The sequence below is a fragment of the Rhodotorula graminis genome, assembly GCF_001329695.1.
Source record: "Rhodotorula graminis WP1 unplaced genomic scaffold RHOBAscaffold_8, whole genome shotgun sequence".
NCBI lineage: Eukaryota > Fungi > Basidiomycota > Microbotryomycetes > Sporidiobolales > Sporidiobolaceae > Rhodotorula > Rhodotorula graminis.
The window spans coordinates 323,406-349,589 of NW_017264935.1; the positions used below are offsets into that span (position 1 = coordinate 323,406).

Consider the following 26,184-nt stretch of genomic DNA (forward strand, 5'->3'; position numbering starts at 1 on the left):
CTGCCTCTCTCGCCCTCGTACCGCTCTCGCCCTCGCACCTGCACGGCGCGCGAGCTCACTCGGCCACCATGTCGGCCTCTCCACAAGCCAACCAGGGCCTCGACGACAGCTCGCCCGTCCCGCAAGACCTCGTCCCGTCGCACACCGCCGACGACAACGACGGCGCCCTCCCTCGCACCCTCTCGAGCCTCGAGCAGCACGCACAAGAGAACGACATCAAGGACGTTGAAGGCGCGCCCTCGGACGACCAGCCCGAGGACACCGGCAACGACCCGCAGGAGGACCTCGACGACGAGGAGGACGACGACGCCGCGCCGACCGAGGACAAGCGCGTGCAGGGCGAGGGCGACGATGATGACGACGACGATGACGATGTGCGTCTACTCTCACTCTCAGGCTCCTCTCACGTCGAGGCGTCGTCCTGACCTTGCTCCCCACCCTCCCCGCAGGACGACGAGGACGAGGACGAAGACCGGCCGCGCAAGAAGCGGGTGCGTGCTCTCGCTCACTCTCCTACGTTCACCCGCCGCACCGTACTGACAACTCTCCTTCCCCGCAGAGACGGCGGCGCGGCGGCAACCAGTTCCTCGACATCGAGGCCGACGTTGACGAGGACGAGGACGAGGAGGAGGAGGAGGGAGAAGAGGGCTTCCAGGCTGTCGGTGCGTCTACCCCTCTCTGTCTACTGCAACCGCCGGGCACGCGCTGACTCGCTGCATCCACAGACAACTTCATCGTCGACCGCGCTCCTCGCGACGGCGACCGCGCGCGTGCGGCTCTCGCCACCGGCGGCGACGACGAGCCCGAGGGCGACTTTGGCGACGAGGACGGCGACGCGGCGCACCGTCGGCTCGACCGTCGCGAGATGGCGGCGCGCGACCGCGAGGCGAGGGCCAAGGCCGAGGAGCTCGACGCCCGGTACAAGCGCTCGCGTTACACGGCCGAGACGACCGAGGGCTTTGCGCCCAAGGCCCTCCTCATGCCGAGCGTCAACGACCCGAGCATCTGGGGCGTCAAGTGCAAGGTGCGCCCTCCTCCTCTTCTCCCCCGACCTCGTCCTTCCCTCGCGCGTCCGAGACTGACACTCTCGCCCGCCCACAGATCGGTCGCGAGCGCGAGCTCATCCTGTCGATCTCGCGCAAGGCGGTCGCCATGGCCATGGCCGACAACGGGCAGCCGATGGAGATCATCTCGGCGTTCCAGCGCGACTCGCTCAAGGGCTACATCTACGTCGAGGCGCGCTCCGAGGGCCACGTCCGCAGCGCGATCCAGGGCCTCGTCGGCCTGTACGTCAACGGGCCCAACGGCATCTTCCTCGTCGACCTCGAGGAGATGCCCGACCTGCTGCGCACCAAGCAGAAGCGCGTCGACCTCGAGCCCGGCGGGTGGGTCCGGTTCAAGCGCGGCAAGTACGCCGGCGACCTCGCCCAGGTCATCGCGCCGTCCGAGAACGGCGACATCGTCGCCATCAAGTTCATCCCGCGCATCGACCTGACGCCCAAGGACGAGGGCAGCCAGCTCGGCTCGGACGGCAAGAAGCGCCGCAAGGGCTCGTCGGTCCCGATCGCGTTCCGCCCGCCGCAGCGCCTGTTCAACCCGGACGAGGTCGGCAAGGCGTACAACCGCGAGGTGTCGAAGCGCGGCAACGTCTACTCGTTCAAGAACGACGAGTACGTCGACGGCTTCTGCGAGAAGGACGTCCGCATCTCGGGCCTCACGATCGAGGACGTGCACCCGTCGATCGACGAGCTCACGCGCTTCCAGGGCGACAACGCCGGCGGCGCCGATGGCTCGCTCGACCTGGCCCAGATCGCCGAGGCGACGCGCAAGGTGTCCAAGTCGATCCTCGAACCTGGCGACCACGTCGACATCTTCGAGGGCGACCAGAAGGGCGTGTACGGCACGGTCGAGTCGATCGTCAACGAGGTCGTCCTCGTCGCGCCGCACGCCGACCTCGACCTCGGCTCGACCAAGATCGAGGTACCGGCGCGCAGCGTCCGCAAGCGCTTCTCCGCCGGCGACCACGTCAAGGTCATGCAGGGCGCCAACGCCGACGAGACGGGCCTCGTCGTCAAGGTCGAGGGCGACGTCGTCACGTTCCTGTCGGACCTGAGCTCGACCGAGGTGAGCGTGTTCGCCAAGGACGTGCGCGAGGCGGCCGAGGTCGGCGCCGGCGTGAACGTCATCGCCGGCTACGAGTTGCACGACCTCGTCCAGCTCGACCCGCAGACGGCCGGCGTCATCATCAAGATGGAGCGCGACCAGTTCCGCATCCTCGACCAGACGGGCACGGTGCGCGCCCTGCGCCCGAGCCAGATCAGCCAGAAGATCGTCGACAAGTTCGCCGTCGCGACCGACAAGGACGGGTTCGACATCAAGCTCGGCGAGACGATGAAGGAGTCGCGGCCCGTGCGTCCTCGTCTCCCTCTCCCTCTCTTTCCCTCTCCTCTCCTCGCTCTTCTTCCCTCCCTCTTGCTCTCGACCGACACTGACAATCACGTCCGTCGCGCAGAACGGCCTCGTCGAGCGTCGCGGCAAGGTCCTGCACGTGTACCGCTCGCTGTTCGTCTTCCTCCACACGCGCGACGCGCTCGAGCACGGTGGCGTCTTTGTCTCGTACGCCCGCAACCTCGAGTCGACGGCGCCTCGGCCCAACAAGCCCAAGGTCGGCATGGGCATGAACCCGGCCATGGCCGGCGGCATGCCCCAGCCCCAGGTCCAGACGGGCAGCAGCTTCCGCCCCGACCAGCGCATCAACCGCCGCGTCGCCGTCACTCGCGGCACGTACAAGGCCAACACGGGCATCATCAAGGACGTCACGGGCCAGCTCGCGCGCGTCGAGCTCCACTCGAACAACAAGGTCATCACGGTCGAGCTCGCCAAGCTCAAGGAGCAGCTGCCCGACGGCACCCTCGTCGAGCTCCAGGAGCGCCGCGGCGACGGTCCTCCAGGCGCACGCGGCGGGTCGGGCTACGGCGGCCGCAACGGGTTCGAGCGCGCCGGGTCCACCTTCTCGCAGGGCCCGGGCATGGCTCCTCCCGGCGGCGGCGGCTACGGCGCTCCGCCGCCCGGCTACGGCGGCCCGATGGGTCCTCCCGGCGGCGCAGGGTACGGCGGCGCGACCGTGTACGGCGGTGCGCTCGGAGGAGGCGGCGGGACGGGCATGTACGGCGGCGGGCGCACGCCGGCGCCCAACTTCTCGGGCGGCAGGACGCCTGCGCCCGTCTTTGGCGGCGCGACGCCCCACATGGGAGGCGCGACGCCGGCGTACGGCGCTCGTGGCGGCGCCTTCGACCCTGCCGGCCGCACGCCTGCCTACCCCGGTGCGACCGGCGGCGCGTTCGACCCCTCGGGCCGCACGCCTGCCTACGGTGGCGGCCGCACGCCGGCCTACCCTGGCGCAGGCGGCGTCCCTCCTCCCGGCGTCGGCGGCGGCGCCGGCGCCGGCTTCGTGCACCCGGACCGCGCCGCACTCGCCGCCGGCGGCGGCTCGCGCACGCCCTACTACAAAGGCCCGACCCAGGCCCCTCCTGTACCCTCGTTCGCCCCCTCTGGCGCCAACGCCTTCAACCCCTCGTCCCGCACGCCGTACGGCCAGTCGGGTCTCGGCGGCGACGGTGGCAAGACGCCCGATCCTCGTCGTGCTGCGGCCGCAGCCGGCGGCAAGACGCCGTACGGCGCGAGTGGCGGCCGCACGCCGGCGTACGGCGCCAAGAATGGCTATGCCGCCGCGAGTGCGCCGACGCCCGCGGCCAACGCTGCGCCGACGCCAGCGGCGAGCGGGAGCGGCGCGAGCGGGTGGGACGACGACGAGTGGACCGCGACCGGCGCCGTCGGCGCGCCGACGCCTGCCGCTCCTCGTGGAGGCGAGTACGCCGGCGCGCCGACGCCTGCAGCGGGTGCGCCGACGCCGGGAGCGTATCTCGGCGCGCCGACGCCGGGCGTCTTTGCAGGCGCGCCCACGCCCGCAGCCTACCCGAGCGGCCCGACGCCCGGCGGCCCCGGAGCGTACGGCGCGTCGGCGCAGACGCCGGCCGGCGGCGCGTACCCGTACCAGACGCCGTACGCCGGCGCGGCGACGTCGGCCGCCGAGCCGCTCGAGGAGCGCCAGGCGAGCGTCGCCGCCGTCCCGCCGCCGAGCGAGTGGGTCATCGAGGGCGTCAGGGTCATCTGCAAGAGCAGCGCGTACCAGGGCGACCGCCTCGTCGGGCAATACGGTGCGTCCTCTCGTCCTCCCACCTTTTCTCGCAGGTCCGTACTGACCTGCCTCTTCCCTTCCTCATGCAGGTATCGTCACCGAGACGGCCGGGACAACGTGCAGCTTCACGCTCGACTCGAACGGCGAGAAGGTCGAGGGCTACCCGACGGCCGACGTCGAGCCGATGCCGCCGTACGACAAGGACGACCCTGTTCTTGGTCCGTCCTCGCCCTCTCTCTCTCTCTTTTCTCTCGATCTCCCTAACTCTTCTTCTGTTGCGCACAGTCATCGGCGGTCCTCATCGTGGACAGCGCGGCAAGGCTGGCTTCCCCGACGGCGACGAGTGGATGGTGGCCATGCCCGGCGGCGGTGCGTCCTCTTCTTCCTCTTCCTCTTCTCCCTCCTCGCCCGCCGCAACCGAGATTTACCCTCGTCCTCGTGTGCAGGCTCGGCCATCGTCAATGTCAAACAGCTCGTGCAGCTCGTCTCGCAGTGACCGGAGCTCGCGCTCTTTCCTCCCCTGTTGCGCACGAGCCTCTCCCCCTCTTTCCCTCTCTCCTCGCCGTCTTTGCCTGGCAGTCATCTGTAGTCACTTGCAACTCGAACAGATCCCGCATGCGCAGTGCTCGTCGTCGGCGGCTGTGGCTGAGAGCGAGAGATTCGTTCCTGCAGCGAGGAGGCCAACCTTCTCTCGCCCCGGGTCCGCGCGCTATCTGTCTTCCTCTCTCGCTTCCTCGACTGCGGTAGCGTCAAAAGAGACGCGCTACGAGCTCTCGGCGGGTCTGCAGACGAGACCAGCAAAAAGAAAGGACCGCCCAATGTGGGGCTCGAACCCACGACCACCAGATTAAGAGTCTGGTGCTCTGCCGACTGAGCTAACCGGGCTGTTCTTGTTCGAGCAGGACCTCCTTTACGTACACCCCCGGCCACACTTTTGACGAGTGTCAGAGTGACACGTAACCGCCGTCCTTGCCCCTGCTCGACGTGCCTTGTGGTCGCGAGTGCTGGGAAGGACACCGAGTGCTGTTCGCTCGTCACGTAGAGGAGTCTGAAGCTACAGCTGTCGCGATGAAGCCGAGGCTCGACCGCCGCGACGGCAAGTCGAGAAGGTCAAAGCGGCTCTCGCGGTTGCGCCTTGTGTCGCTCGTGCGTCCTCTCGTTCCCGCGCAGTGGGCTCGCCAGGTTTTGACGGCTGCACAGTGCCGATGAGTGCAAGGCAAGACGTCCGAGCAGGAGGCGAAAGAAGCACGAGAGCTGTATTGCCTTGCTCTTCTCCTCGCGGCGGTCGGGCTTCCCCTCGCTTGCCAGCTGCGGTCGTCCTGAGGGAACAACAGGCCTCGTATGCCTTCGCGAGACAAGCGAGCCTGAGCTCGCAGCTGCCGGTCCCGGCCTCGCCGACCTCGCGGCGCTCACGCAATGCTGGACCAGCTTCGTCCCTCCTCGAGAGCCGGTCTGCTCGTGCTTCGTGTCCGCAAAGAGTGCGGCTCGTCGCGCAGCTGCTCTCTGACGCCAAGCCTCACTGCCCACCGAGCGCGCGAGCGACGACGGCCGTCGAAACCGCCGCTTTCCCAGTCTCCCGCAGCGCACGAGCCTCGCTTCTTTCGCATGGCCGCATCTCGCGGAGCCGGCTCGCAGACAGCTCGACAGCTCAACGTAGACGTTGCAGGCACACAGCTCTTCGCTCCGCTCGCTCCTCCTCAATCGCCGGATCCACCTGCAGGCGGACGAGTGCCGGGTGAGCTCGACCGGTCGGGAAAAGGGGAGAGCCGCAGAGAGAGGGGACGCACCTCGCCTCAGAAGTAGAAGGGAAAGTCGTCCAAGTCGACGTCGAACCGGTCCTCGTCCGGGTGCTGGTACAGGCTGCTCGACACCGTCGGCGAGAGCTCGATCGGGTCAAAGTGGGCGACGCTCATGACGCGCAAGGCGCCCTCGAGCCGGACGTCGGCGAACGACTCGACCATCGGGACGGGGAAGGGGAGCTGGAGGATGAGGTAGGTGACCGAATGCGGGATCGAGTCGAGGAGGTGCTGCAGCTGAGCGTGCGTCGCCGTACTCGGCGCGTCGGGGAGGACCTGGGACTCGCGCGTGCTGTAGAGCTCGAAGCGGCTCAGGTGCATGCAGTCGACGAGATACGTGGCGAGCTCGTCGATGCCGCCGTGTTCGAACCCGAATTCCTCGACGAGCGCGAGGTGCTCGAGGTTAACCATGCGACGCAGGGCGACCCACCACTCGTCGCGCCCGAGGTGAACATGTGCCCGGAACTTGACGAGACGCGCGAGGTCGAACTGCATGAGGAAGCGCATGCGGTGATGATGCGCCTCGAGATCGTGCGGGCTCGTCGCCGCACTCGAGATGTTGAGGCGAAGCGTCTGCACCTTGATGCGCCGGTCGAGCGGCATGGACACAGGATCTGAAACGGCCTCGGCCCAACCGTAGTAGAAGAAGTACTGGAGGCGCTTGCAGGCCCGCAGGAAGCGAAAGACGACGATGGGCGACACGACGGGCACGCCAAAGGCGCGGGCCTGGGTGGGGCGGTCGTGGATCGGGAAGTACAGGAAGACGTTCTCGAGCTTGGCGAGGTCTATTGACGCCTCGAGAGCTCGGAGGAACGGGCCGGGCGGCTCGTACTTGCCGTGCACCTCGAGGCGGACGAGGTTGGGGCATGCCGCGAGGACCGCACAGCTCGTCGTCGCCATGCTGTCGGGGCCGGGACCCCAGCCGTAGCCTTGACGGGTGTCGCCGACGATGACGGCCGACTTGACGTGGACGAACAGGTGGCGGTGCGCCTCGACGTGCCGCTGCATGGCGGTTGGTGCCGGGTCCGGCTTGAGGTGGATCTCGCGCCACACAGCCGCCGTGCCCGCCGCGCGCCAGGCCCTGCACACTCGTGCGAAGCTTGTCGCGTCGCGGCGCAGGTCGTCGGCGGACTCGTGCGTGTACAGGCCGTCGTCGGAGGTGGCAAAGTAGGCGATGAGGGCGACCACGTCGACAGGGAGCTGCTGCACGAGGGCGCGCGTGCGGGCGCTGGCGTGCTGGTCGGCGGACGTGGAAGAGCCGAGCTGCTGGTCCATGATGCTTGGAGCGCGTCTCGAGGTCGAGAGGGCGAGCGAGGAGGAGGAGAAGGAGCGAGAGCTGATGAGACTCGGGCCGCGAGCGGGGAAAGGCGGCGCGTGCTCGCCTGCTGAACCGCTCGACGGGCGCACAGCTATGCTGGCCTCGTGCGGGCGCTTGAGCGAGGAACGCGAGCTAGCAAGGGCGCGAGTTCAAGTGCGTCGTCTCGGGAGCACGCTCTCGGACCTCTCCTCTCTCAGCTCGAGTCGCACCTCGCGCGCCAGAACCTCGTTGCACGGCCGTCACGGCCCTCCTCGCACCGCTCACACGAGCTTGACGTCGTACCGGCTCACCTCGACGCCGCCGCCCGACGCAAACCCGGTGCCGTCGCTCGCGAGCGGGATGTAGGGCACCTTCTTGTCGAGCTTCGAGGCGCAGTGCGCGCACTGCTTGTCGGTGCTGCACAGCGTGTCGACGCAAGTAGAGCTGTAACGACGAGCGAAAGAGGGAGAGGAGAAGAGAGGTCAGGACGGGCGAGGTGGAGGACGAGGTCGACTCTTGCGAGTACGAGCAGAGACAGGGACGCACCACAGAACGTGGCCGCACGCCTTGAGCACGAACGCCTTGACGTTGTTCGTGATGCTCTTGCGGCAGCTCGGGCACTGGACGACAGGCGACCCCGAGCTCGTCTTCTCGACCGGGTCCTCGGTGAACTTGACCGTCGTGAGCTGCTTGAGGTTGACCGGGTGCGGCCGCTTGCCGGCGTGGCACAGCGTCTGCAGCTTGACGTCGATGATGGCGTCGGGCGTGGCGGAAGGCGTGAGAGAAGGCTGCGGGCGTCCGCGCAGGAGAAGGGTGAGCTCGAGTGGGCGAGGCAGGCTCGACCGACCCGCAACGGCGAGAGGAAGGGGCGACGCACGAGCCAAAAGTTGGGCAGCTTGGCCTTGCGCGCCTCGGCCATGTCCTGCGCCGTCTTGCTGAGCGCTTCGTCCGTCTTCTCCTGCGTCAACCGCTCGATCTCGTCCTCGTCGAGCTCGAACACGCGCTTGGTGCCCCTCGGCCCGCCCTCGCCCGCCTTTGTCGCGCCGCCGTTCGCGGCCGACGATGACGACGACGAGGCACCGGACCTGCCGGCGCTGCCGAGCGACGACTGGGCCGACTCGAACTCCTTGAGGACGCGCTCGCGGGCTGCGGCGCGCGCGGTCGCCATCTCGGCCTCGGACTCGGAGCGCATGCGCTCGAGGAGGACCTGCTGACGCTTGATGTCCTTCTTCTGGTCGAGGAGCGACGTGAGGATGCACTCTTGGCAGAAGACGTGGCCGTCGGGGCAGATGCGCGGGTCGCGGGCGTGTCGAAGGCAGAGGGAGCACGCGTCAAAGTTCTGCCGGGCAGGACAAGAGCGAGTGTCAGTAGGCTCTCGTGCGAGTGCGCCTCGGCACCAAGGGAGAGGTTGCGGCGCACCTTCATCGAGTCGCGTCCGAGGCGACCCCGCTTGGAGCCCGAGTTTGCCATCTCGCGCTCTGCGTAGGTGAAGTCGGCGCGGGACGTGTTGTTGCGGCCATGGCGACCCATCGTGCGGGCGTGCTTGGGCTCGGCGAGTGTTCGACGGGGCGAGAGGCGGAGGTCGACGAGGCGATGAGGGGGACGAGGTGCGGGGCGGCGGAGGCTCGACGGGCGGGGCGGGTTGGATCGCGGCGGCACTGGCAAGGTGTGCGAGTCTGCTGGCGGTCGTAGCTAGACCGTCTGGCGCGAGAGCGAGTGTCGAGACGAGAGTCAAGCGGCGACGACGATGGACTCGCTCCTGTTGCTCGTCACTCGACCCACGCAGACAAGGTGAGCACCAGGCTCTCTTCCGAGGAGTCTACTGCAGCACCCCGAGCGTCCGCCAGTGGCGCCCGGGCTGTCGTTTCCCCCTCGACCCTCCTCGTCCCTCATCTTCATCTCGAGATCTCGCCTCGCGTCGGCCCTCCCTCTCGACAGTGATCGCACACGGCCGAGCCGCACAAAGTTCCCCTGCAGAGCCTATGGCGGTCCCCTCAGCACCGAGGGCGAGCGTGCCGACCGCCTTCTTCTCCTCGAGAAGGCTGTGCAGGCGCAGACGAGCACGCGTCGCCCACCTGGAGCACAAGGACCCGAACTGACCTCCTTTCGAGCCTCCACAGATGGCTACCGCACTGCTCGCAACCGACTGCCCGACCCTCAAGCTCCTCGCGACGGGCAAGGTCCGCGACATCTACGCCATCCCCAACGTCGACGACGCCCTCCTCTTTGTCGCCACCGACCGCGTCTCTGCGTTCGACGTCGTCATGAAGAATGTCCGTCCTCCCTCTCGCGCCGCACTCTCGAGTCATCGCGGCCGTCGAGCTCACCCCACCTCGTCGTCGCGCACAGGGCATCCCGAACAAGGGCAAGCTGCTCACGCAGCTCTCGCTCTTCTTCTCCGACTTCCTGTCCAAGGCGCCGGCGACCAAGCACATCCCGAACCACGTCATCACGAGCAAGATCGACGAGATGCCCGCCGAGGTGCAGCAGTACCGCGACCAGCTCGAGGGCCGCGCCATCCTCGTCCGCAAGGCGACCGTCCTCCCCGTCGAGGCCATCGTTCGCGGCTACATCACGGGCTCGGCGTGGTCCGAGTACCAGAAGTCGGGCACGATGCACGACATGAAGCTTCCCGAGGGCCTCAAGGAGTCGAGCAAGTTCGAGCCGCCTTTGTTCACCCCGTCGACCAAGGCCGAGGTCGGCGACAAGGACATCAACATCCACCCTGACGAGGGTGCGTCCTCCTCCCTCTCTTACTGTCTCTCTCAGCAGCGACGCGAGGACTGACGCCGTCCTTGCCCTCAGTGTCGAAGCACCTTCCCAACGCCGCGCTCGCCAAGCCCCTGCAGGAGTACGCCCTCGCGCTCTACTCGACCGCCGCGCAGCACTCGCTCTCCCGTGGCCTCATCCTCGCCGACACCAAGTTCGAGTTTGGCCTGTTCCCGCCGTCGACGCCCGGCGGCGAGCCCGTCCTCGCCCTCGTCGACGAGTGCCTCACGCCCGACTCGTCGCGGTTCTGGCCCGCCAACCAGTACGCCGAGGGCAACAAGATGGTCGGGTTCGACAAGCAGTTCCTCCGCGAGTGGCTCAAGAACGGCGGCGGAGGGTTCGGCAAGAAGGGCGGCGGGATCGACGAGGACCCGGTCGAGATCCCGCAGGACATTGTCGAGCAGACGTGGGGCAAGTACGAGGAGGCTTTCGAGCTCTTGACGGGGCGCAAGTTTGCCGCATAGAGCCGCTCTCGTGTGCAGCGACCGCTCGAGCCGAAAATGAATCTGTATCTCTCGCTCGCACGGTCCTCGAGAGGCTCGACCGCGCTCGTCATTGTAAGCTCGACCCTCCTGCAGCTACAGAGAGTCGCACACGTCGCCGTGCAGCTGCGGCATGTGGTGCGCGAGGAGGTCGCTCCGCAAGAGCGGCAGCCGGAAGAACCGCCTCGGGTCGCCCACCTCGTACAGGCCCCACAGCCCGTGACCGTCCTCGCCGTCGTCCTCCTCGCCGAGCTCGTCGCGCCGCTGCTGCTCGAGAGCATCAGGAAGCCGATCGAGGTGATAGGCCCGTCCTGCCGGCACGGCCGCCTCGACCTCGTCCTCCTCGTGCGCCGCCGCCTCGCTCGCCCAGCCCTCGGCCGATGCCCTCGCCCTCCACGCGTACTCCTCGAGCCTTGTCGCCTCGTCCTCGTCGCCCGAACCCGTCGCCTTGCGCCACGCTCTCCACGCGCCGAGCACGCCCTGCCCACCGCTCGATGCCCGCCTCGCCCGGTCGAGCCGCCCGACGACGCGCCGCACGTCGCGCACGTGCGGGATGCCCATGCGACAGATAACGTCGGCGCCGAGGCTGACGTTGATGACGAGCGGGACGTTGTCGGCGCTGTCGGTCGGCGAGGGGAACGCGCACCGTGCGGCGAGCGGGGCGTTGAGCGTCGTCGGGTGCGCGAAGCACACGGCGCGCAGCGGACGACGCCATGTCGACCGTTGACTGTCGACGGCACCTCGAGCTGGCGCGCCCTCGTGGTCGAGCCCGGCGTCGGGCCGGACGACCCAAGATCGCGACTCGGCGTCCCAGGCGCCGAGGAGGAGCGCGACCGTACTCGCGAGTGCGGCACCGAGCGAGTGGCCCGTCAGGACGAGGGCGTAGCGAGGATGGGCGGCGAGGATCGCGCGCAGGGAGGGAAGGAGCGGAGAGGGTGTGGTCGAGGAGGACGAGGGCGAGAGTAGGTGCTGCGCCGTCGAGAGGATGCCGGAATGGATGCGGTACGGCGTCGAGGAGGTCGTCGAGGAGGCGTCGTCGAGTGCTGGGGCGAGGCCAGGCTCGGAAGAAGTCGCAGGAGGAAGGTCGGGCAGGTCGAGCGAGACGAGCGAGCTGTCGAGGTCGGTGCGGCTGCGAGGGACTGATTGTCAGAGCCTCGCACGTATGACCAGACAGAATAGAGAGTGCGACGCACAGGTCGGCGAGTGACTGCGTGCCACGAAAGACGACGACGATCTCGCCGCGCACGTCGTCGCGCAGCAGGAACATGGCCGGCGAGTAGCTCGACGCCTCGTCCTCGCCGTCGCCGGTCGCCGACGGCAGGCCCGTGTACCGCTGCTGGATCGCGACGTGGAGCACGTCGCGATGATCGGTAACGCCGCCGAGGTGCGCGAAAACGCGCTGCGGGAGCGTCTTACCCGAGGGCGTGAGGAGCGGGGTCGGCGGCGAGGGGATGAGGGTGTGGAGGCCGTACGAGGCGGTCGAGAGGCGGCACGTGCGCTTGATGAGCGAGACGAGGTCGACGATAGGGTCGCGATTCTCGCGGACGGGAGGTAAGGGAGGCGAGGAGGGCAGGAGGGAAGGGCCGTCGAGTTCGAGTGGCGGTGGCTCCTCGTCGAGCCGCTGCCCGATCGTCGAGGCGACGTCGATCTGAGGCGGCGACGCGACGAACCCTTGTAGTGGCGGCGAGTCGGGGTCATCGCGCGAGATGAGCGAGCCGACAAGAACGCCGTCTCGCCGGCTCGTGACGACGAGACCTGCGCCGTCCTCCTCGTCGCCGTCGCCCGTCCAGCGGTACGACTGCTGCCGCTTGGCGATGGATGGGCGCTTGGGCACGAGGCTGCGCCTGCGCCGCTGCGGGCCGACACGAGGCGTCGAGAGCCCGTTCTTGACGAGGCCGCCGCCGTTGAGGAGGACGAGTTGACCTGGACCCTCGCGCAGCCATCTCGAGTGCGTCACTGCAGGAGGGTGGGAGGGAGGGAGGGTGAGGTCGCTGCGTCGGCAGACGTAAAGAGCGACGAGAGAGAGGGACGCACTGCTCTGCAGAACAGCGAGCTCCGCGAGTCCCTGCCCGACACTCCATAGCCCGATCCGCTCCTCGCCGTCCTCGTCGACGACCCTGTCCCACTCGGCCCTGCACGCCCGCCAGTACTCGACGAACGCCCTCGCGACCTCGGTGCGCCCGCTCAGGTTCATCCACACCCAGTACAGGAACGTCGCCGACTGGCGAAGGCCGACGACACTCGCGACGACGAGCGTCGAGAAGTGGTACGCGACGAAGAAGACGAAGCCGATGGCGTGGACGGTGACGCCGAGGATGCCGCCGACCGAGGCGAACGACGTGTCGAGCCCGGCTGACGATGGGCGAGGTGGCGAGCCGATGAGGAGCAAGATAAAGATGTCGAGGAGGTGCCGGCGAGTCGTCGTCGCGCGGGAAGGGATGCCGCGCAGGACGAAAGGCGCGCGCGTGCTCGAAGACGAGGGGAGGAAGGCCGACCGCTGTCGCGGCGACGACGACGCGAGTGAGGCGCGCCTCGAACTCGTGCGCCGGTGAAGGCCGAAGTAGTCGTCGAGCGCGGCAGGCTCGAGGGTGAGCGGGGTTGAGATGGTGGGGAATGACGGCAGGTTGGGGTTGGTCGTTGGGCGAAGAGGGGGAGCCGAGGGAGGGACGAGTGGGTGGTCGTCGTCGCCGTCGCCGTCGTGCTGGTAAGGTTGCACGAGAGGCGAGGCGAGGAAGGGGCTAACTGGCGGCGAGCCGAGGAGCGCGGCCGGGGTGACGGCGGCGAGGACCTGCTCGCCCGCCTCGGGCGATGTCGACGCGTCGACAACCGCCGCGTCCGGGTCGACGACGTCTCGTCGGCTGCGATGCCGCTCGAGACGACCCGCGACGCGCCTCCCCACCTCGCTCCCGAGCTCGTACGCCCTGAGCCCGCTCTCGGCCCTCCTCAGCCGCCGCCGCTGCCGCTCCTCGAACTTGCCCTCGGCTTCTCGTCCCTCCCGGCCCGCTCCGCTCCCTCGCACGAACGCGTCCTCGAGGCGCTGCGCTGCCTCATCGAGCGACAGCCCTTTGCCCTTGCCCTCGCCCTTGGCCTCATCCGCCCGCCGCCGACTGCGCGACGCGTCGTACCCTCCCGGCGGTCCAAGGACACGCACGACCTTGATGGCGGCCGTGATGAGCCCGCCGGGGAACGGCGCAGGCGGTGCGCGGCCCTGCGCGAAGAGGCGGTCGTGCGTGCGCTGCTGCTTCGAGAGGGATCGGGCGCGACGGGTGCCGAGAAGGCCTGCGAGAGAGCAAGGTCAATAGCCTGACCAATGGGGAGGAGAAGGGGAAAGCGAGCGCACCATCGAACGTTTCTCGCGGGGAGTCGTCGGCGAGGAAGGGCGGAGGGAGGAGGAGCGCTTGGTCGTCCGTGTCGCTGTCGGGATTTTGCTCGTCGCCGGCGTTGCTGCGACGCTGTAGACGCCATTGCGCGGCGCCGTCGTCGGACTTGGACCGTGGTGCCCGCGCTGGACGGCTCGTCGGCCCGGACCAACCTCCCGGCAGGGCGAGCGGGGTGGACGGCACTCGAGGCTCGACGCGGCGGTGCTGGCGGGTGCTGCTGAGCTCGAGCGACTCACCGAGCGTCGCGGCAGTCGGCTCGTGGGGTGGGGCGGTCGTGGTCGGCGGCGAGGCTGCTCGACGTTGATGAGGACGTCGAGGTGAGGGGGCGCGCTCGTGAGCCTCGAGCGGCGTCGGCAGGCGGCCAGTACTGGCCTGGCTCATGGGCGGACTCGAGCAGTGTAGTGCACGCGAGAGAGCATGAGAGGACGAGCCGACCTCCTCTCCGACTCCGCACGTGCGCGCCAGCTCGCCGCGAGGCATCGTGCTCGGCGCTTCTCTAACGCAAGGGACAGCCAGACGCAAGTCAGAATGGTACATTCACAAAGGCGGACAAGCGCGACCCGAGCTACACAGCCTGAAAGAGCCCTCGGACCCACGAGCCTCCTCCGCTCACACGTCGACCGCTCCCCATCTCGCCCCAGCTCTGCCCAGCCCGCCCGCCACCGACACCGCCCCGCCGCTGTGACCCGGCTGCCCTCCCTCGCTGAGCCACCGCGTCATGCCCCTCCCCTCGGCGCCCCTCGCCCTCCCGCCCATCCCTCTCCTCCTCGACAGCAACGAGCCGTACACGTCGTCAACCCCGCCGGCACCCTCGCCCTCGAGCGAGTCAAACCGCACGTCGATCCCGAGCGCCGAGCACCGCTCGACGAGGCGCACGAGGTGCGCGTGCCCGAGCGCGTGCGCGAGTGCGGCCGACTCGGCGGGCGACGGCGGCGGCGGCTGCGGGCCTGTACCGGAGCCACCACCGCCGCCGAACAGGAGCGCGCGCCCGGCGAGAGGCGCCGTCGGGAGTGCAGGCGGCGCCGCGAGCCACGCCGAGTAACGCCAGTCGAGGCGCAGGATGCGCAGCGAGGCGAGCGCGGCGTGCACGCTCGCATTGCCCGGCGCGACGGCGGCCGTCGCTCCTCCCGGCTGGAAGGGCGCGACGAGCGCGGCAAAGTGCGCCTCGGCGCGGTCGGGCGAGGTGCAGTGAGGGAGGAACGAGGGGGTCGGGACGAGGTGGAGGCTCGAGAGGGTTTTGGCGGCGGCGGACGGGAGGGTCTCGAGGGCGCGCGAGAGGGACGACAGCTTGACGAGGACGAGGTGGCGGAGCGCGACTGGGGCGGTGCGGCGGAAAAGGGGCGGGTGGTGGCGCGGCGCCGGAAAGAGGTAGGCGAGGTGCTGAAAGTCGCACGCGACGTCCTCGAGGCGCGACGCCGCCTCGTGCGCGACCGTGCGGCACGCCTCGCTTTCCTCGACCGTCGCCATCGGTGTCGGCGGCGGCAACGACATGTCCCACACGCGCAGCTTGACGAGTTCAGGCGTCGTGAAGCCCGCGAACGCGTCGTGCTGCGCCGTGCAGTTGGTGAGGGCGAGGGAGCGCAAGTGCGATGCTCTGCGCGCCTCGAACGACCGGAACCGCGAACGGAAGCCGCATCGCGTGGCGGACAGGTGGCGCAAGGCTGCGGAACGTCAAGGAGGAAGAGACAAAGGTCAGGAAGGGGGTCCGAGGGTCGGTCGGGACTGGGGGGTGAAGGCCAGGCGGGACGTACAAGGGTGGATCGCAAAGTTGCGCAGCTCGAGCCCGTCGAGGTCCTCGAGCGAGAGCGTGTCGAGGCCCTTGAGCTGGTCGACAAGCGCCTCGAGCGCCTTGTTGCCGTCGCCCGCCTGGAGGTCGCCCGTGACGCGCAGGGTGCGGATCTGCTTGCCGAGGGCGTTGCCGCGCGACTTGGGGACGCAGGTGGACCGAGTGAGGCGAGCGACGATGTCCTCGGACGTGACAAAGACGGTCGAGAACAGCTCGCCTTGGGCGTAGGCGCGCAGGACCGGGTGGACGAGGGCGATGCGGGCGAGGGTGGCGCTGCGCTCGCGCGCCGTCGCACGCGTGTGGGTCGGAGGGAGGGCGAGCTCGAGGATGTAAAGGAGGAGCTCGCTCGGGAGCGAGAGGAGCGGCGGGAGGGCGACGACCGAGGCTTGCGACCGGATCGAGGCGGCGCGCGAGGGGCGCTGCGAGGCCGACTGGCCCATGAGCCGGTCGTGGACGAACGAGGCGATGCTGCGCCGCGATGCCGTGCTGGCCGTGCGCTTGTGCGAGCCGAGGGCGGCGGCGGGAGCAGGTGGCTCAAGTGGGGGAGGTGGATGGCGCTGCCGCTTGGGGACGTAGGCCGCCGCGTCGAACAGGTCGAGGAGCGTGCTGTCCTCCTTGCTGAGGTACTTGGTCAAGGTGGTGGCCATCGGCGGGGCAGTTGGAGCTCGAGAGCGAAGCGTCGGCCGCGCGTCGGCGAGAGCGAAGTGGCCTCGGAGGATCGCCTCGCTCGACGACGCAACCGCTCGCCTTTGCGCGTGACTGCACGCTGGTAGACGCTTCAGGATCGCTCGAGCCGCGAGCCGGCCCGGCCATCGACAGCTTCAGCAAGCGCGACCCTCCCTCCCTCCTCCTCCTCCTCCTCCTCGACTTCTCGCTCGCGCCCCTCTCGGCTCACCGGCTGCAGTCGGTCGCTTCTCTGCGGCCAGCCCTGCCGTGGCCGACGTCTGCCTCCGCACGCGGCCCACCCGACCGCGTCGACACGCTCCTCGCGCGCAGCGTTCCGCTTCTGCCTCTGCCCGCTCGCCCCCCCACCTGCACGCTCCCGCGCTCAAGGCACAGCCTCTCGAGCGCGAGCTGCTGTCCAGGCTCTGGCTGCGCAGCACCGCTCGGCCGAGGGAGAGGGGCGCTCGCGCAGGCGGACCGACGCTCCTCCGCACGGACCAATCGTCGACGTGCCGCGCTTCGCTTGCACCCCGGCGCGAGAAGGTCAATCGGCGCACGCGTGCGCGGGTGCCCCCGTCCCTCAGTTCCTCGGTCCCTCGTCCGAACCGTGCGCACTCTCCGACGCTTGTCTTTGCGCTCCCTCGCTTTCTCTCCTCCCAGCTTCGCGCGACCGTCTGCAGCTACGACTCGCTGCCTTTCCTCGACTCGCTCTCTACTGCTATCGGCGACCGGCTCTGCCTCTCTACGACTCGAACCCCGCCTTCGCCGACCTTATCAACCGGATCTCGAACCGACCCATCCACCTTTTTCCTCGCCCTGTGAGCCCTCTTTCTCTTGTTCTACGAGCGCAGACGCACGCGAACGAGTCACTGACCATGCGCTCGAGCCGGATCGACCACAGAGCCTCGTCGTCGCCCTCGACCGCACCCTCCATCTGCCACGATGTCCTCCTCCGTCCAGCTCCCTCTCGAACTCGTCGCCGACGTCCTCGACACCTTCGTCCTCGATAACCCGTCGCACGCCGCACGCCGCCCCAACCTGGCGTCGTTCGCAGCCGTCTCGCGCAGGTGGCACGCAGCCGCGACACCCCTCCTCTGGCGCAACCTGTACCTCGACTCGCGCTCGAGGAGCGGGATCCTCAACGCGCTCGACAGCAACGCGGCGCTCGTGGCGCTCGTGCGCGAGCTGAGCCTGTCTGGCGGCGGCCTCGACGGCGCCGAGTACGAGCGGCTCAAGCGCGTGCTCGCCGAGTGCGCCGGCGTCGAGCGCCTCGGCTACCACTGCTTCGACGAGGCGACGCTGCAAGACTTTACCCACTTCGTCTCGTCGGCGTGGCCCGGCCTCAAGTACCTGCGCGCCGACCAGAACGCCCACCTGTTCGACCTCTTGTCGCGCCTGCCCGCCCTCGAGACGCTCATCGCGAGCTACATCGAGTTCCCGGCGCCCGACATCTCGACGGTCACACCCTCCCCGCCTGGCACTCGCCCGACGACGCCGACGTCCACCGACGCCGCCGCGCCCGTCCGCCGCCCGACGTTCCGCCTCAAGCGGCTCGACTCGGGCTCGTCCCCCTTGCCGGCCCACTTCCACCTCCTCACCTCGTCCTCGGCACACACGCTGCGGTCGCTCGACATCCCGCTGTCGAGTCTCACGTCGCAGGACCTGTCGGCGTTCGCGTCGCTCGAGCGCCTGACGCTCACCCTCGCCGAGCGGTACCTCCCCCTCCCGCCCGACGTGGCGGGCGCGCCGGCGCCGGCGCATCGGCGAGCTCACGGCGCGAGGGACGACGCGCGGCTCATGCGGCGCGTACGGCGCGTTCTCGACAGCGTCGCGCAGGCGGGCGCGGACGCCGGCGCAGGCTCGAGCGGCGTCTCGAGCCCGCTGCGCACGCTCGAGGTGTACGAGCCGGCGTACGCGTCGACGGCGTCGATCTCGAGGGCGGTGATCCGGGAGGGGGATCTGTGGAGCGGGGTGCCGCCGAGCGTGGAGCGGCTGGAGCTCGCGACGGTGGAGGGAATCGAGGCGAGGGACGTCGAGGACGCGCTCGGGCGAGGGCTCGTCGCGGGCCGAGAGGGGGAGAAGCTGTGCTGCGTCGGGGTGCGGGATCTGGTGCTCGGGCGCAAGGTGGCGAGCCAGGAGGGCGCGGCCGAGATGCTCTCGCTTGCGACGAGGAGGGGCGTGCGAGTCTTGTTCGAGTGACCGGCTCTCCTCGCCTTTGTTGTAGACTTGCGCTTCACTGCAGTGCACCCAGTCAAGCTCTGCGTCTCCCTCGCCTCTCGTGAGGCGCGAGAGCTGCAATCGTCCGAGCAACAGCACTTCTGGGTGACGCCGAGAGGACGACAGCGGGCAACCCTCGAGAGCAGCTGCGCTCCCTCGGACATGCTCGAGGTGGCAGTGGACTGTACACGAGAGCCTGCAGGCAGCTCCAGCGAGTCGAGAGAGGCTGTCGCCGACGTCGTCGCTCTCTCCCATGGACGGAGCCGAATTGCAGCTCTCCTCGTCTCCCTCGTCCGCTCTCTCCGCCAGGGCCCCAGGATGGCCGACGAAGCACCGAGCAAGGCGTCGCTCGTGCGGTGGTGGAAGGCCTTTACGCGCAAGGAGAAGGAGCGTGCCGTGGTCGCCTCGTCCTCGTCGTCCGCCGCCGCCGCACCGCCGCCGCCTCAGCGCACCGCCGCACCGCTCTACTCGCCCCAGCAGCGAGGTCTCGAGCCCGGTCAGAGCGGCAAGGGCCGGGTGTTCGGCGTCGCCCTCGCCGAGTCGCTCCAGTACGCCAGTGTCGCCATCTCGCTCGTCGCCGAGTGAGTCTCTCTCATCTCCCTCAACCCTCGCCTCTCTGAGCACACAGGCTCACCGACACTGTCCTCCCGCAGTGACGGCAACCAGTACGTGTACGGCTACGTGCCCATCGTCGTCGCCAAGTGCGGCATGATGCTCAAGGAGACGGGTGCGTCTCCCCCTCTCTGTCTCGCACCCTCCTCGCCCTCGTACAGACTGTGTCGGGGCGGTCCAGGGCGTGTCACAGAAGGCGCAGTAGCTGACCTAGTCTGGCACCCGCCGTCCCTTCGCGCAGCGACCCACACCGAGGGCATCTTTCGCGTTTCCGGGTCCAACAAGCGCATCAACCAGCTCCAGGCCGTCTTTGATGCGCCGCCCAAGTACGGCAAGGACTTTGACTGGACCGGCTACAGCGTGCACGACGCGGCGAGCGTCCTCAGGCGCTACCTCAACGCCCTTCCTGTGCGTCTCCCTCTCTCGCCCTCCCTCCCCCTCTCTCGCCTTCCTCGGCAGCACGCTGACCCTCTTCTGCGCCTCAGGAACCGGTCATACCTGCCGGCCTGTACCTCGACTTTACGGCCGTCCTCCGTGCGTCCCTGGGCCGAGCTCCTCCTTTCTCGCCCGAGCACGAGCTGAACCCCTTCTCGCCCTCCAACTGTCGCAGAGAAGCAGCAGCCGACCGCCGCCTCGATCGCCGAGTACCGCCACCTCATCTCGCTCCTGCCGCCGGCGTCGCGCTACCTCCTCCTCTACCTCCTCGACTTTCTCTCGGTCTTCGCGCGCTGCTCGGACCAGAACAAAATGACGGCGTCCAACCTCGCCGTCGTCTTCCAGCCGGGCCTCGTCTCGTCTCGTGGCGGTGGGCAGAACGCCCTCCTCGGCTTCCCGGGCTTCGACGGCCGACCGACGCCCGCGACGAGCGCCGGCGCATCGCTCGACGCGCAGGAGCAGGCGGGCCAGCACAGCCGCGACATGCTCGTCCTGAGCTTTCTCCTCGAGCACCAGACGTCGTTCATGCTCGACCTCGAGGCGCCGGTCGACGCCGAGCGTCAGAAGCGCAAGGGCGTCGAGGTGCCGCTCGCGGCGCGAGGAGGGCGCGCCGTCGCCGGCCAGCGCACCGCCGCCGTCGTACCCGGCGGCCCAGCGCCGCGACACGCGGCCCCCCCGCCTCCTGTTGGCGAGGCCCTGGCGCCACAGAGCGGCGCGAGGGCCGACGAGCCCGTCGCGAGCACGAGCGCGCTGCCGGCGGCGGCAGCGGCGGCGGCGGCGGGCGCAGGGCACGGCGGTGCGACGGACCTCCATCGCCGCGGGAGCGAGAAGAGCGTCGAGCGGAGGAGGCTGAGGAAGGGCAAGGACGAGACCGAGGGCGGCAAGGTCAAGCGGAGCAAGACCTGGGGGAGCGCGACGAGGAGGAAGCGCGCAGAGGGGAGGGAGCCGTCTCGTGCGTCGCCTCTCTCCTTCACTCGTTCGTCCGTGTCCACGACTGACTCGGCTGCCTGCCGCGAACAGCGTCGCCGAACGACACGTCGTCGAACAACTCGCCCCGCGTGTCGACCGCACCCGCCTTTGCGCCCCAGAAGAGCTCGAGCTCGCGCGCCGACGTCCCGACCATCGTCCCTGCACCCGAATCGACATCGCTCCTCGGCCATCGTCCCTCGGTCAAGAAGAAGGCGCGCAAGTCGGGCGCGAGCGACAAGTCGCCGTTGCTCGCGAGCGGCCCGCTCCCGCCGCCGCCCGGCCTCAGCCCGTCGTCTGCGGCGGCACCGATGGCCCGCACGGCGTCGTCAGGGTCGAGTAAGACGCCCATACCGCCTGCGTCGAGCGGCGGAGGAGGCTCCGCCGCAGGCGACGCCGGCAAGCCTCGTCGGCGAAGCATGGATCCCGACGGTCGGCAGTAGCCGCCCTCAGCGTCTCTCTCTCTCTCTCTTCCTCCTTTCCCTCTCCAACGCTAATGCACTACAGACCCTTTATTTGTCCTCCATCCTCTCTTCCCTCGCCTCGTTGTTGTCCATGCTCCCTCCCTCGTCGCGCCCGCATCCTCTCCCTCCCTCCTCCTAATCCTCTCGAGTCGATACCCTCGCCTCCTTGCCTTCCGTCGATAGATACCTCTCCTTTGTCCTCGTCGTCGTCGTTGTCGCCGTCGCAGTACCTCGTCTTGTTCGTGCGCGTCGTGCGCCTTAATTCCTTTCGTTCGCCTCGCGCGTCAAACCTCACTCGTCCGCTCTCGCTCGGTGTCTTTGGCGGCACAGTGGACATGCTTGAGAGGACTGTCGAGCCGGTATGCCCCGAGAGCGCGAGACAGCGTCAGACGAGCTCGCAAGCGAAGCCGGCCGCTCAGTCGCCCGCTTGTTCTCCTTAATCCTCGCTCGGCTACGCACGCGAGCCTACGAGCCGCTGTACATCGCTCGTCTGTCATGTTCTCGCTGCTCAGGAGCCTCCTTCGCGGCCGCAACGTTGCAGGTGCGCTCCCCCGACTCCTCATCTCCCCCACTCGATTCGCTCACCCTTGCCTCCTCGACACAGCGCCAGACGAGCCCGACACGAGCCTAGACCAGCCTAGAGCTCGAACTACACCTCTCCCTCCTCTCCCCACCGAGCTCGTCGCCCTCGTCGTCGCACACGCCGTCCTCGCCGCCAACGACGACCTCGACCACGCCAATCTCGCCCTCGTCAGCCGGTCCTGGGCTGCACTCGTCCGCGCCGAGCGCTGGCGAGTCGTCGTCCTGGCCACCCGGGCCAACTGGCCGAGGTCGGCCGTCACGGGCGGCGGCGATGCCCCGCACGACGCGCTTGCCCTCGTCCGGCGGCTGTTCCTGCTTCAGCCCGACGAGGACCTCGTCACGGTCCGCCAGGTCCTCGTCGGGTGCACCAAGCTGCGCTTCCTCCTCATGTCGAGGAGCGCCTGGACCGTCGAGGTCCTCAAGGACGCCGCGAGCGGGCCCGCTTGGACCGGCGAGCTTCAGCACTTCGTCCTCGACGCCGACGAGGCAGACGGCGAGCTCGGCGCGCTCGTGCTCGCTGCACTTGCGCGTATGCTGCGCCTGCGTGCTCTCGCGCTGTTCCTGCGCGGCGACGCTGGCGAGCCACTCGTCGTCGGCGGCCCTCGTCCAGCGCCGGTGTCGGTGTCCGAGCCGGTCCAGCTCCTCGAGATCGCCGAGCTGGCGCACGTCGCGGTACGTCCTCAAGCGTGGCTCCTCGACCGCCTCGACGCCGCGGCGCTGCGCAGCCTCGACTGCACGCTGCACGCCGTGCGCGTCCCGGTCGAGCTCGCGGCCTTTACACGCTTCACCTCGCTCGCCAAGCTCGACCTCACCCTCCTCCCACCCGGTCCGATCTCGTCCTTCGACCCATCGCCTGCCGTCCTCGCCCTCGCGGCCCATCTCCCCTCCTTGACCGTGCTCCGCATCCTCAAGATCCGCCTCGCCGAGCATCCCGCGTCTCTCTGCGGCGTCCTCCTCGAGTCGGCCACGAGCGCGCTCCTCGCCGCGCTCCCAATCGTGGTCGAACACGTCCTCGTCGAGCCGCCGACGACGAGCAGGTGGGGCGACGAGCTGTGGACGGGGCTCTTGCGGGAGCGAGGTGCGGCGGCATCGGCGAGTGGCCGCTCGAGTTTGCGGCAGGTGGATCGGGTCGAGGCGGTCGGTGAGGATGGAGGCAGCGGAGAGGCGGGGCGCTCGGCAGCGAGGAGAGTGACGAGGGCAGTGCTTGAGGACGGGCGATGGCAAGCGGTGCGTCCGCTCTTTCCCTTTCCTCGAGCCTCTCGACGACGCAGCGCCTGACGACGAGCTCACGTCCGGCACCCTTCTCTGCGTACAGCTGTATCCTCTCGACCCTCGACCGACCGAGCTGCCCGTGTGAGCCGACTCGCGCTCAAGCTCAACGGCCCGAGCGCATCCTCCCGTCGCGCTCGCCCTCGGCAGCCCGCCGCCACACTTCCTGCCCGGCCTCGACAGCCCATCGTCGCTTCATCTCGTCGACGCCTCTTCGTGACTGCCTTGACCCGCAGCTCATCCGTCGAGAACAGCTTTGGGTCGAGGAGTTGGACCTTCTCGGCGAACCTGGTCCGTTCCCTCGCTTCTCTCTCTCTTTCTCTCTCAATCAGCCCATGTGCGCCAAACTCACACGCGACCGCCCGCAGGTACTTCTCTCTCGGCGTCACTCGCCCTGCCCCCTCGTCTCGGCCTCCTCGACGAACCTCGTCGTCCGCTCTCGCGCATTTCTCGGGCTTCCCTCTCGTTCCACTCGTTTTCTCTGTATCAGACGTCGCGCAGAAGAGCCTGAGGGTGCAACAGAAGCCTTTGCACCGTCTCAGCAGAACCGAGAGAACCCAGAAAACCCGCGAGCGCCGTCGTACTCAAGCGCTCGGACCCGCTCGCTCCTCCTGCCGCGAGCTTGAACGTCCGCCTGGTCGGCGCACGTAGAGCGAGGGCTAAGTTTCGGACGTCGCTCGTCGACGAGAGAAAGTCGAGACAAAGCGGTGCCCGCACGCACCTCCGCTCAGGCCGGGTCGCCGCCGCGCTCCCTCGCAGCCGCCTTGGCAGCGCGCGCGAGCTTCATGGCCTCGAGGGCGGCCTTGCGGGCCTGCGGGTCGCCAGGCGGCGGGCTGGCCGAGGTGCGCTGGTGCGCCTTGGCCTTGGACTTGGACTTGGTCGCCGACGACGACGACGAGGCGGCGGTCGAGGAGCGCTTGGGCTTGGACGACGTGGTGGAGGCCGTGGGCTTGCGCGAGGCGGTGCTGGTGGTGCTGGTGGTGGCCTTGGTCGAGCCCTTCTGCGCCTTGAGGATGCGCGCCATGGTCGAGCGAGAGTGGACGAGGCGAGAGAGGGAGAGGACGGACGATCTCTCTCTGTTGCCGGCCGCGCTCTCGCTCGCTCTCGCTCTCCTCGACCGTGCGAGTGTGATGGATGATGGAGCTTCTCGTTGCATTAAACCTGTGGAATGAGTGGGAAAAAGGGGGCCGGGGCGCGAGAGACAGGGATGGAGCTGCGTGGGGGGAGAGCGAGAGTCTGGCGCGAATAGGGAGTACAGAGGGGAGGCGACGACGGCGAGAGAGAGAGAGAGAGAAGTACACAGAGGGGGAGGCCCTACTCGGAGATGAAGGACGCCTCGACAAAGGCGCAGCCGTCGACGTCGAGCGTCTTGGTTTCGCTGCCCGAGCCGAGCGTGATGCTCGCCTTGGTCGGGTTGAGCCACTGCGGACGTGCGTCGTGGGTCAGAGAGGGTACGACAACGGCGACACAGAGAGAGAGAGAGTCGGGACGCACCGTGTAGATGTAGGGCTTGGTGCCGGCGGCGTAGTTGACAAACTTGCGGATGAGGTACGGGATCTGGCCGAGAACGTCGACCTTCTCGACGAGGCCGCGCGTGTCGTACTTGGCCTTGTCGGTCACGAGGTCGTACTGGACCGTGGCGTGCACCTTCGAGTCGCTGCCGCCGGCGGGCTTGCCGTCCTCGAGGCGGGCGCCCTCCCAGCTGAACTTGATGGCGCCCGGGGCGGCGTAGCCCGTCTCGGCGTCGACGACGGCGTCGAGGTGCTGCGCCTGGGCGCCGCCGACGACGCCCGAACCACCGGCCGACACGCACACGAGCTTGTCGCCGACGACGACCGAGCCGACCGTGACGACCTTGGAGCCGTAGCCGGGCGGGGTCGTGAACTCCATGAGGATGAGCGACACGGCGTCGTCGTCGTTGCCGTCCTTGGGGGCGACCGTCTGGAAGTTGCAGAAGTTCCACTTGGCGGCGAGGAGGTTTGGGCGCAGGCCCTGGATGGCGTGGATGAAGACGCCGCGCGAGCCGGCGAGGTCGAGGACGTCGCCGCCGACGCGCACGATGCCCGACACGGCGCAACGGGGCAGGATGCGGTGCACGCAGTAGCCGTCGCCGCCGGCGGCATAGTCGGGCGCGTCGCCGGCGGGCGTCGGCTTGGGCGACAGCTGGCCAAAGTAGGTCATGCCGCCCTTTGGGCCGGCGCCGAGCTTGAAGCCCGGGCACAGCTGGTCGTACTCGAGCGAGATCTGGACCTCGTCGTCGTACTTGGCCTGGATCTGGTACTTGTTCGGGGTCGCCGGGTCGACCGTGACGGTGATCTGGTCCGACTTGCACGAGCGCTTGTCGAGCTTGTCCGAGGGCGCCACCTTGAAGTTGGTCACGGTGACCGACTTCCACACGTTCGTGTTGGTCTTGGGGTTGGCATACCGGAACGTGACCTGGACGAGGGGGGAAGAGGTCAGTGTCGGGTGCGGCGGGCGGAAGGAGGAGGGGGAGGAGGACGGGGCCGTGTGCGCACCTGGATGTTGGGCCAGAAGAGGCTGAGGGGGAGCGAGTGGATGTCAGGCTCTGTCTGTGTGCGCGCGCGCGAGAGAGAGAGAGAGGGGAGAGGGGACGGACCCGACGGCCGAGTGGATGATCTGGCACATGACGATGGCGCCCGAGGGCATGGTCGCGTACCAGGTCTGCGTCTCTGCAGGCGGCGTCGAACGGGTCAGGGATCGGTCGAGTGGGCAACGAGGGAGGGGAGAGAGAGAGAGGGGGACGGACCCGTGTTGATGCCGCCGCCGCAGTTCCACGAGAGGTCGTCCTTTGTGAGCGGGCCATAGAGGTTGTTGGGATCGGAGAATGCGAGCTGGACCGGGTGGATGTTGGGTCCGGACGAGGAGGAAGAGAACCACGACACTGTGAGGGGAGGGGTTGGTGACGACGAGGTGGGAGCGGGTCGGTGCGGGTGGACGAGGGAGATGTGGAGTGTGCGAGTCAGTTGGTGAGTGCGAGTAGGGCGCACAGGGTTAGGCAAGGGGCGGTAGAGAGGCCGCGAGGCGAGGTGGTGGATGAGGGGGAGGGGGAGGGGGAGGGGGGCAAGGCGGTGAGCTCACTGGTGCGAGTTTGCGGGATGGGGTGGTGGCGGTGTAGAGTGGTGCGAGTAGAATGGACTGGCTGGTGCGAGTCCTGGTGGCGAGGCGAAAGAGGGGCCAGAGGCCGAGGAGCGACGCGCCTCGTCGTCGTCGTCTCAGCCTCATCAGCGAGCTGTTGGTCGCCTCGGTT

The 26,184-nt window shown here is 68.8% G+C and overlaps 7 protein-coding genes and 1 non-coding gene across 8 annotated transcripts; 3 read left to right on the plus strand and 5 right to left on the minus strand.

The window, feature by feature from the left end:
• The first annotated feature begins 529 nt into the window (after positions 1 to 529).
• RHOBADRAFT_37222 (uncharacterized protein) lies at positions 530 to 4,816 on the plus strand. Its single transcript, XM_018413421.1, has 9 exons — positions 530 to 658; positions 809 to 1,024; positions 1,102 to 2,409; positions 2,528 to 2,942; positions 3,108 to 3,371; positions 3,657 to 4,217; positions 4,288 to 4,416; positions 4,484 to 4,567; positions 4,645 to 4,816. Exons 2-9 carry the CDS (start codon positions 866 to 868, stop codon positions 4,692 to 4,694), a joined length of 2,970 nt encoding a protein of 989 aa, XP_018270296.1. The 5' UTR covers positions 530 to 658; positions 809 to 865; the 3' UTR covers positions 4,695 to 4,816.
• A 194-nt stretch (positions 4,817 to 5,010) lies between these two features.
• On the minus strand, positions 5,011 to 5,083 carry RHOBADRAFT_t75. The gene has a single exon. It is a non-coding gene; the product is annotated as a tRNA-Lys (tRNA).
• Positions 5,084 to 5,991: 908 nt separating this feature from the next.
• RHOBADRAFT_54093 (uncharacterized protein) lies at positions 5,992 to 7,269 on the minus strand (the record flags this gene model as incomplete). The annotated part of the gene is made up of 1 exon (XM_018417147.1): positions 5,992 to 7,269. The coding sequence occupies one exon, from the start codon at positions 7,267 to 7,269 to the stop codon at positions 5,992 to 5,994; it is 1,278 nt and encodes a 425-aa protein (XP_018270297.1).
• A 254-nt stretch (positions 7,270 to 7,523) lies between these two features.
• RHOBADRAFT_66563 (uncharacterized protein) lies at positions 7,524 to 8,845 on the minus strand. Its single transcript, XM_018419010.1, has 4 exons — positions 8,711 to 8,845; positions 8,169 to 8,630; positions 7,838 to 8,079; positions 7,524 to 7,735 (listed from the first exon to the last, which is right to left on the minus strand). Exons 1-4 carry the CDS (start codon positions 8,819 to 8,821, stop codon positions 7,573 to 7,575), a joined length of 978 nt encoding a protein of 325 aa, XP_018270298.1. The 5' UTR covers positions 8,822 to 8,845; the 3' UTR covers positions 7,524 to 7,572.
• A 564-nt stretch (positions 8,846 to 9,409) lies between these two features.
• Positions 9,410 to 10,580, plus strand: RHOBADRAFT_27726 (uncharacterized protein; the record flags this gene model as incomplete). Its single annotated transcript, XM_018412800.1, has 3 exons — positions 9,410 to 9,564; positions 9,641 to 10,025; positions 10,097 to 10,580. Coding segments are annotated over 3 exons (968 nt in total), but the record flags the coding sequence as incomplete, so codon positions are not given.
• Positions 10,581 to 10,638: 58 nt separating this feature from the next.
• RHOBADRAFT_54096 (uncharacterized protein) lies at positions 10,639 to 16,355 on the minus strand (the record flags this gene model as incomplete). The annotated part of the gene is made up of 6 exons (XM_018417148.1): positions 10,639 to 11,671; positions 11,736 to 12,498; positions 12,577 to 13,821; positions 13,883 to 14,212; positions 14,732 to 15,583; positions 15,674 to 16,355. 6 exons carry the CDS (start codon positions 16,353 to 16,355, stop codon positions 10,639 to 10,641), a joined length of 4,905 nt encoding a protein of 1,634 aa, XP_018270300.1.
• Positions 16,356 to 18,750: 2,395 nt separating this feature from the next.
• On the plus strand, positions 18,751 to 19,754 carry RHOBADRAFT_16120 (uncharacterized protein; the record flags this gene model as incomplete). The annotated part of the gene is made up of 5 exons (XM_018412300.1): positions 18,751 to 18,984; positions 19,090 to 19,169; positions 19,242 to 19,315; positions 19,442 to 19,608; positions 19,686 to 19,754. Coding segments are annotated over 5 exons (624 nt in total), but the record flags the coding sequence as incomplete, so codon positions are not given.
• Positions 19,755 to 24,044: 4,290 nt separating this feature from the next.
• RHOBADRAFT_27731 (uncharacterized protein) lies at positions 24,045 to 26,097 on the minus strand. Its single transcript, XM_018412801.1, has 6 exons — positions 26,016 to 26,097; positions 25,684 to 25,818; positions 25,534 to 25,606; positions 25,433 to 25,454; positions 24,411 to 25,352; positions 24,045 to 24,338 (listed from the first exon to the last, which is right to left on the minus strand). Coding segments are annotated over exons 1-6 (1,281 nt in total). The 5' UTR covers positions 26,017 to 26,097; the 3' UTR covers positions 24,045 to 24,230.
• Between the last annotated feature and the right edge of the window lie 87 nt (positions 26,098 to 26,184).

Coding starts and splice junctions, on each gene's coding strand:
- RHOBADRAFT_37222 (XM_018413421.1), top strand. CDS start 866: ATGGCGGCGCGCGACCGCGAGGCGAGGGCCAAGGCCGAGGAGCTCGAC. Junction 1,025..1,101: donor TCTGGGGCGTCAAGTGCAAG/GTGCGCCCTCCT, acceptor GCCCGCCCACAG/ATCGGTCGCGAGCGCGAGCT. Junction 4,417..4,483: donor CAAGGACGACCCTGTTCTTG/GTCCGTCCTCGC, acceptor TGTTGCGCACAG/TCATCGGCGGTCCTCATCGT.
- RHOBADRAFT_66563 (XM_018419010.1), bottom strand. CDS start 8,821: ATGGGTCGCCATGGCCGCAACAACACGTCCCGCGCCGACTTCACCTAC. Junction 8,080..8,168: donor AGCTGCCCAACTTTTGGCTC/GTGCGTCGCCCC, acceptor GGACGCCCGCAG/CCTTCTCTCACGCCTTCCGC. Junction 7,736..7,837: donor GCGTGCGGCCACGTTCTGTG/GTGCGTCCCTGT, acceptor TCGTCGTTACAG/CTCTACTTGCGTCGACACGC.
- RHOBADRAFT_27731 (XM_018412801.1), bottom strand. Junction 25,455..25,533: donor ATCATCCACTCGGCCGTCGG/GTCCGTCCCCTC, acceptor GCTCCCCCTCAG/CCTCTTCTGGCCCAACATCC. Junction 24,339..24,410: donor CCAAGCCCTACATCTACACG/GTGCGTCCCGAC, acceptor GCACGTCCGCAG/TGGCTCAACCCGACCAAGGC.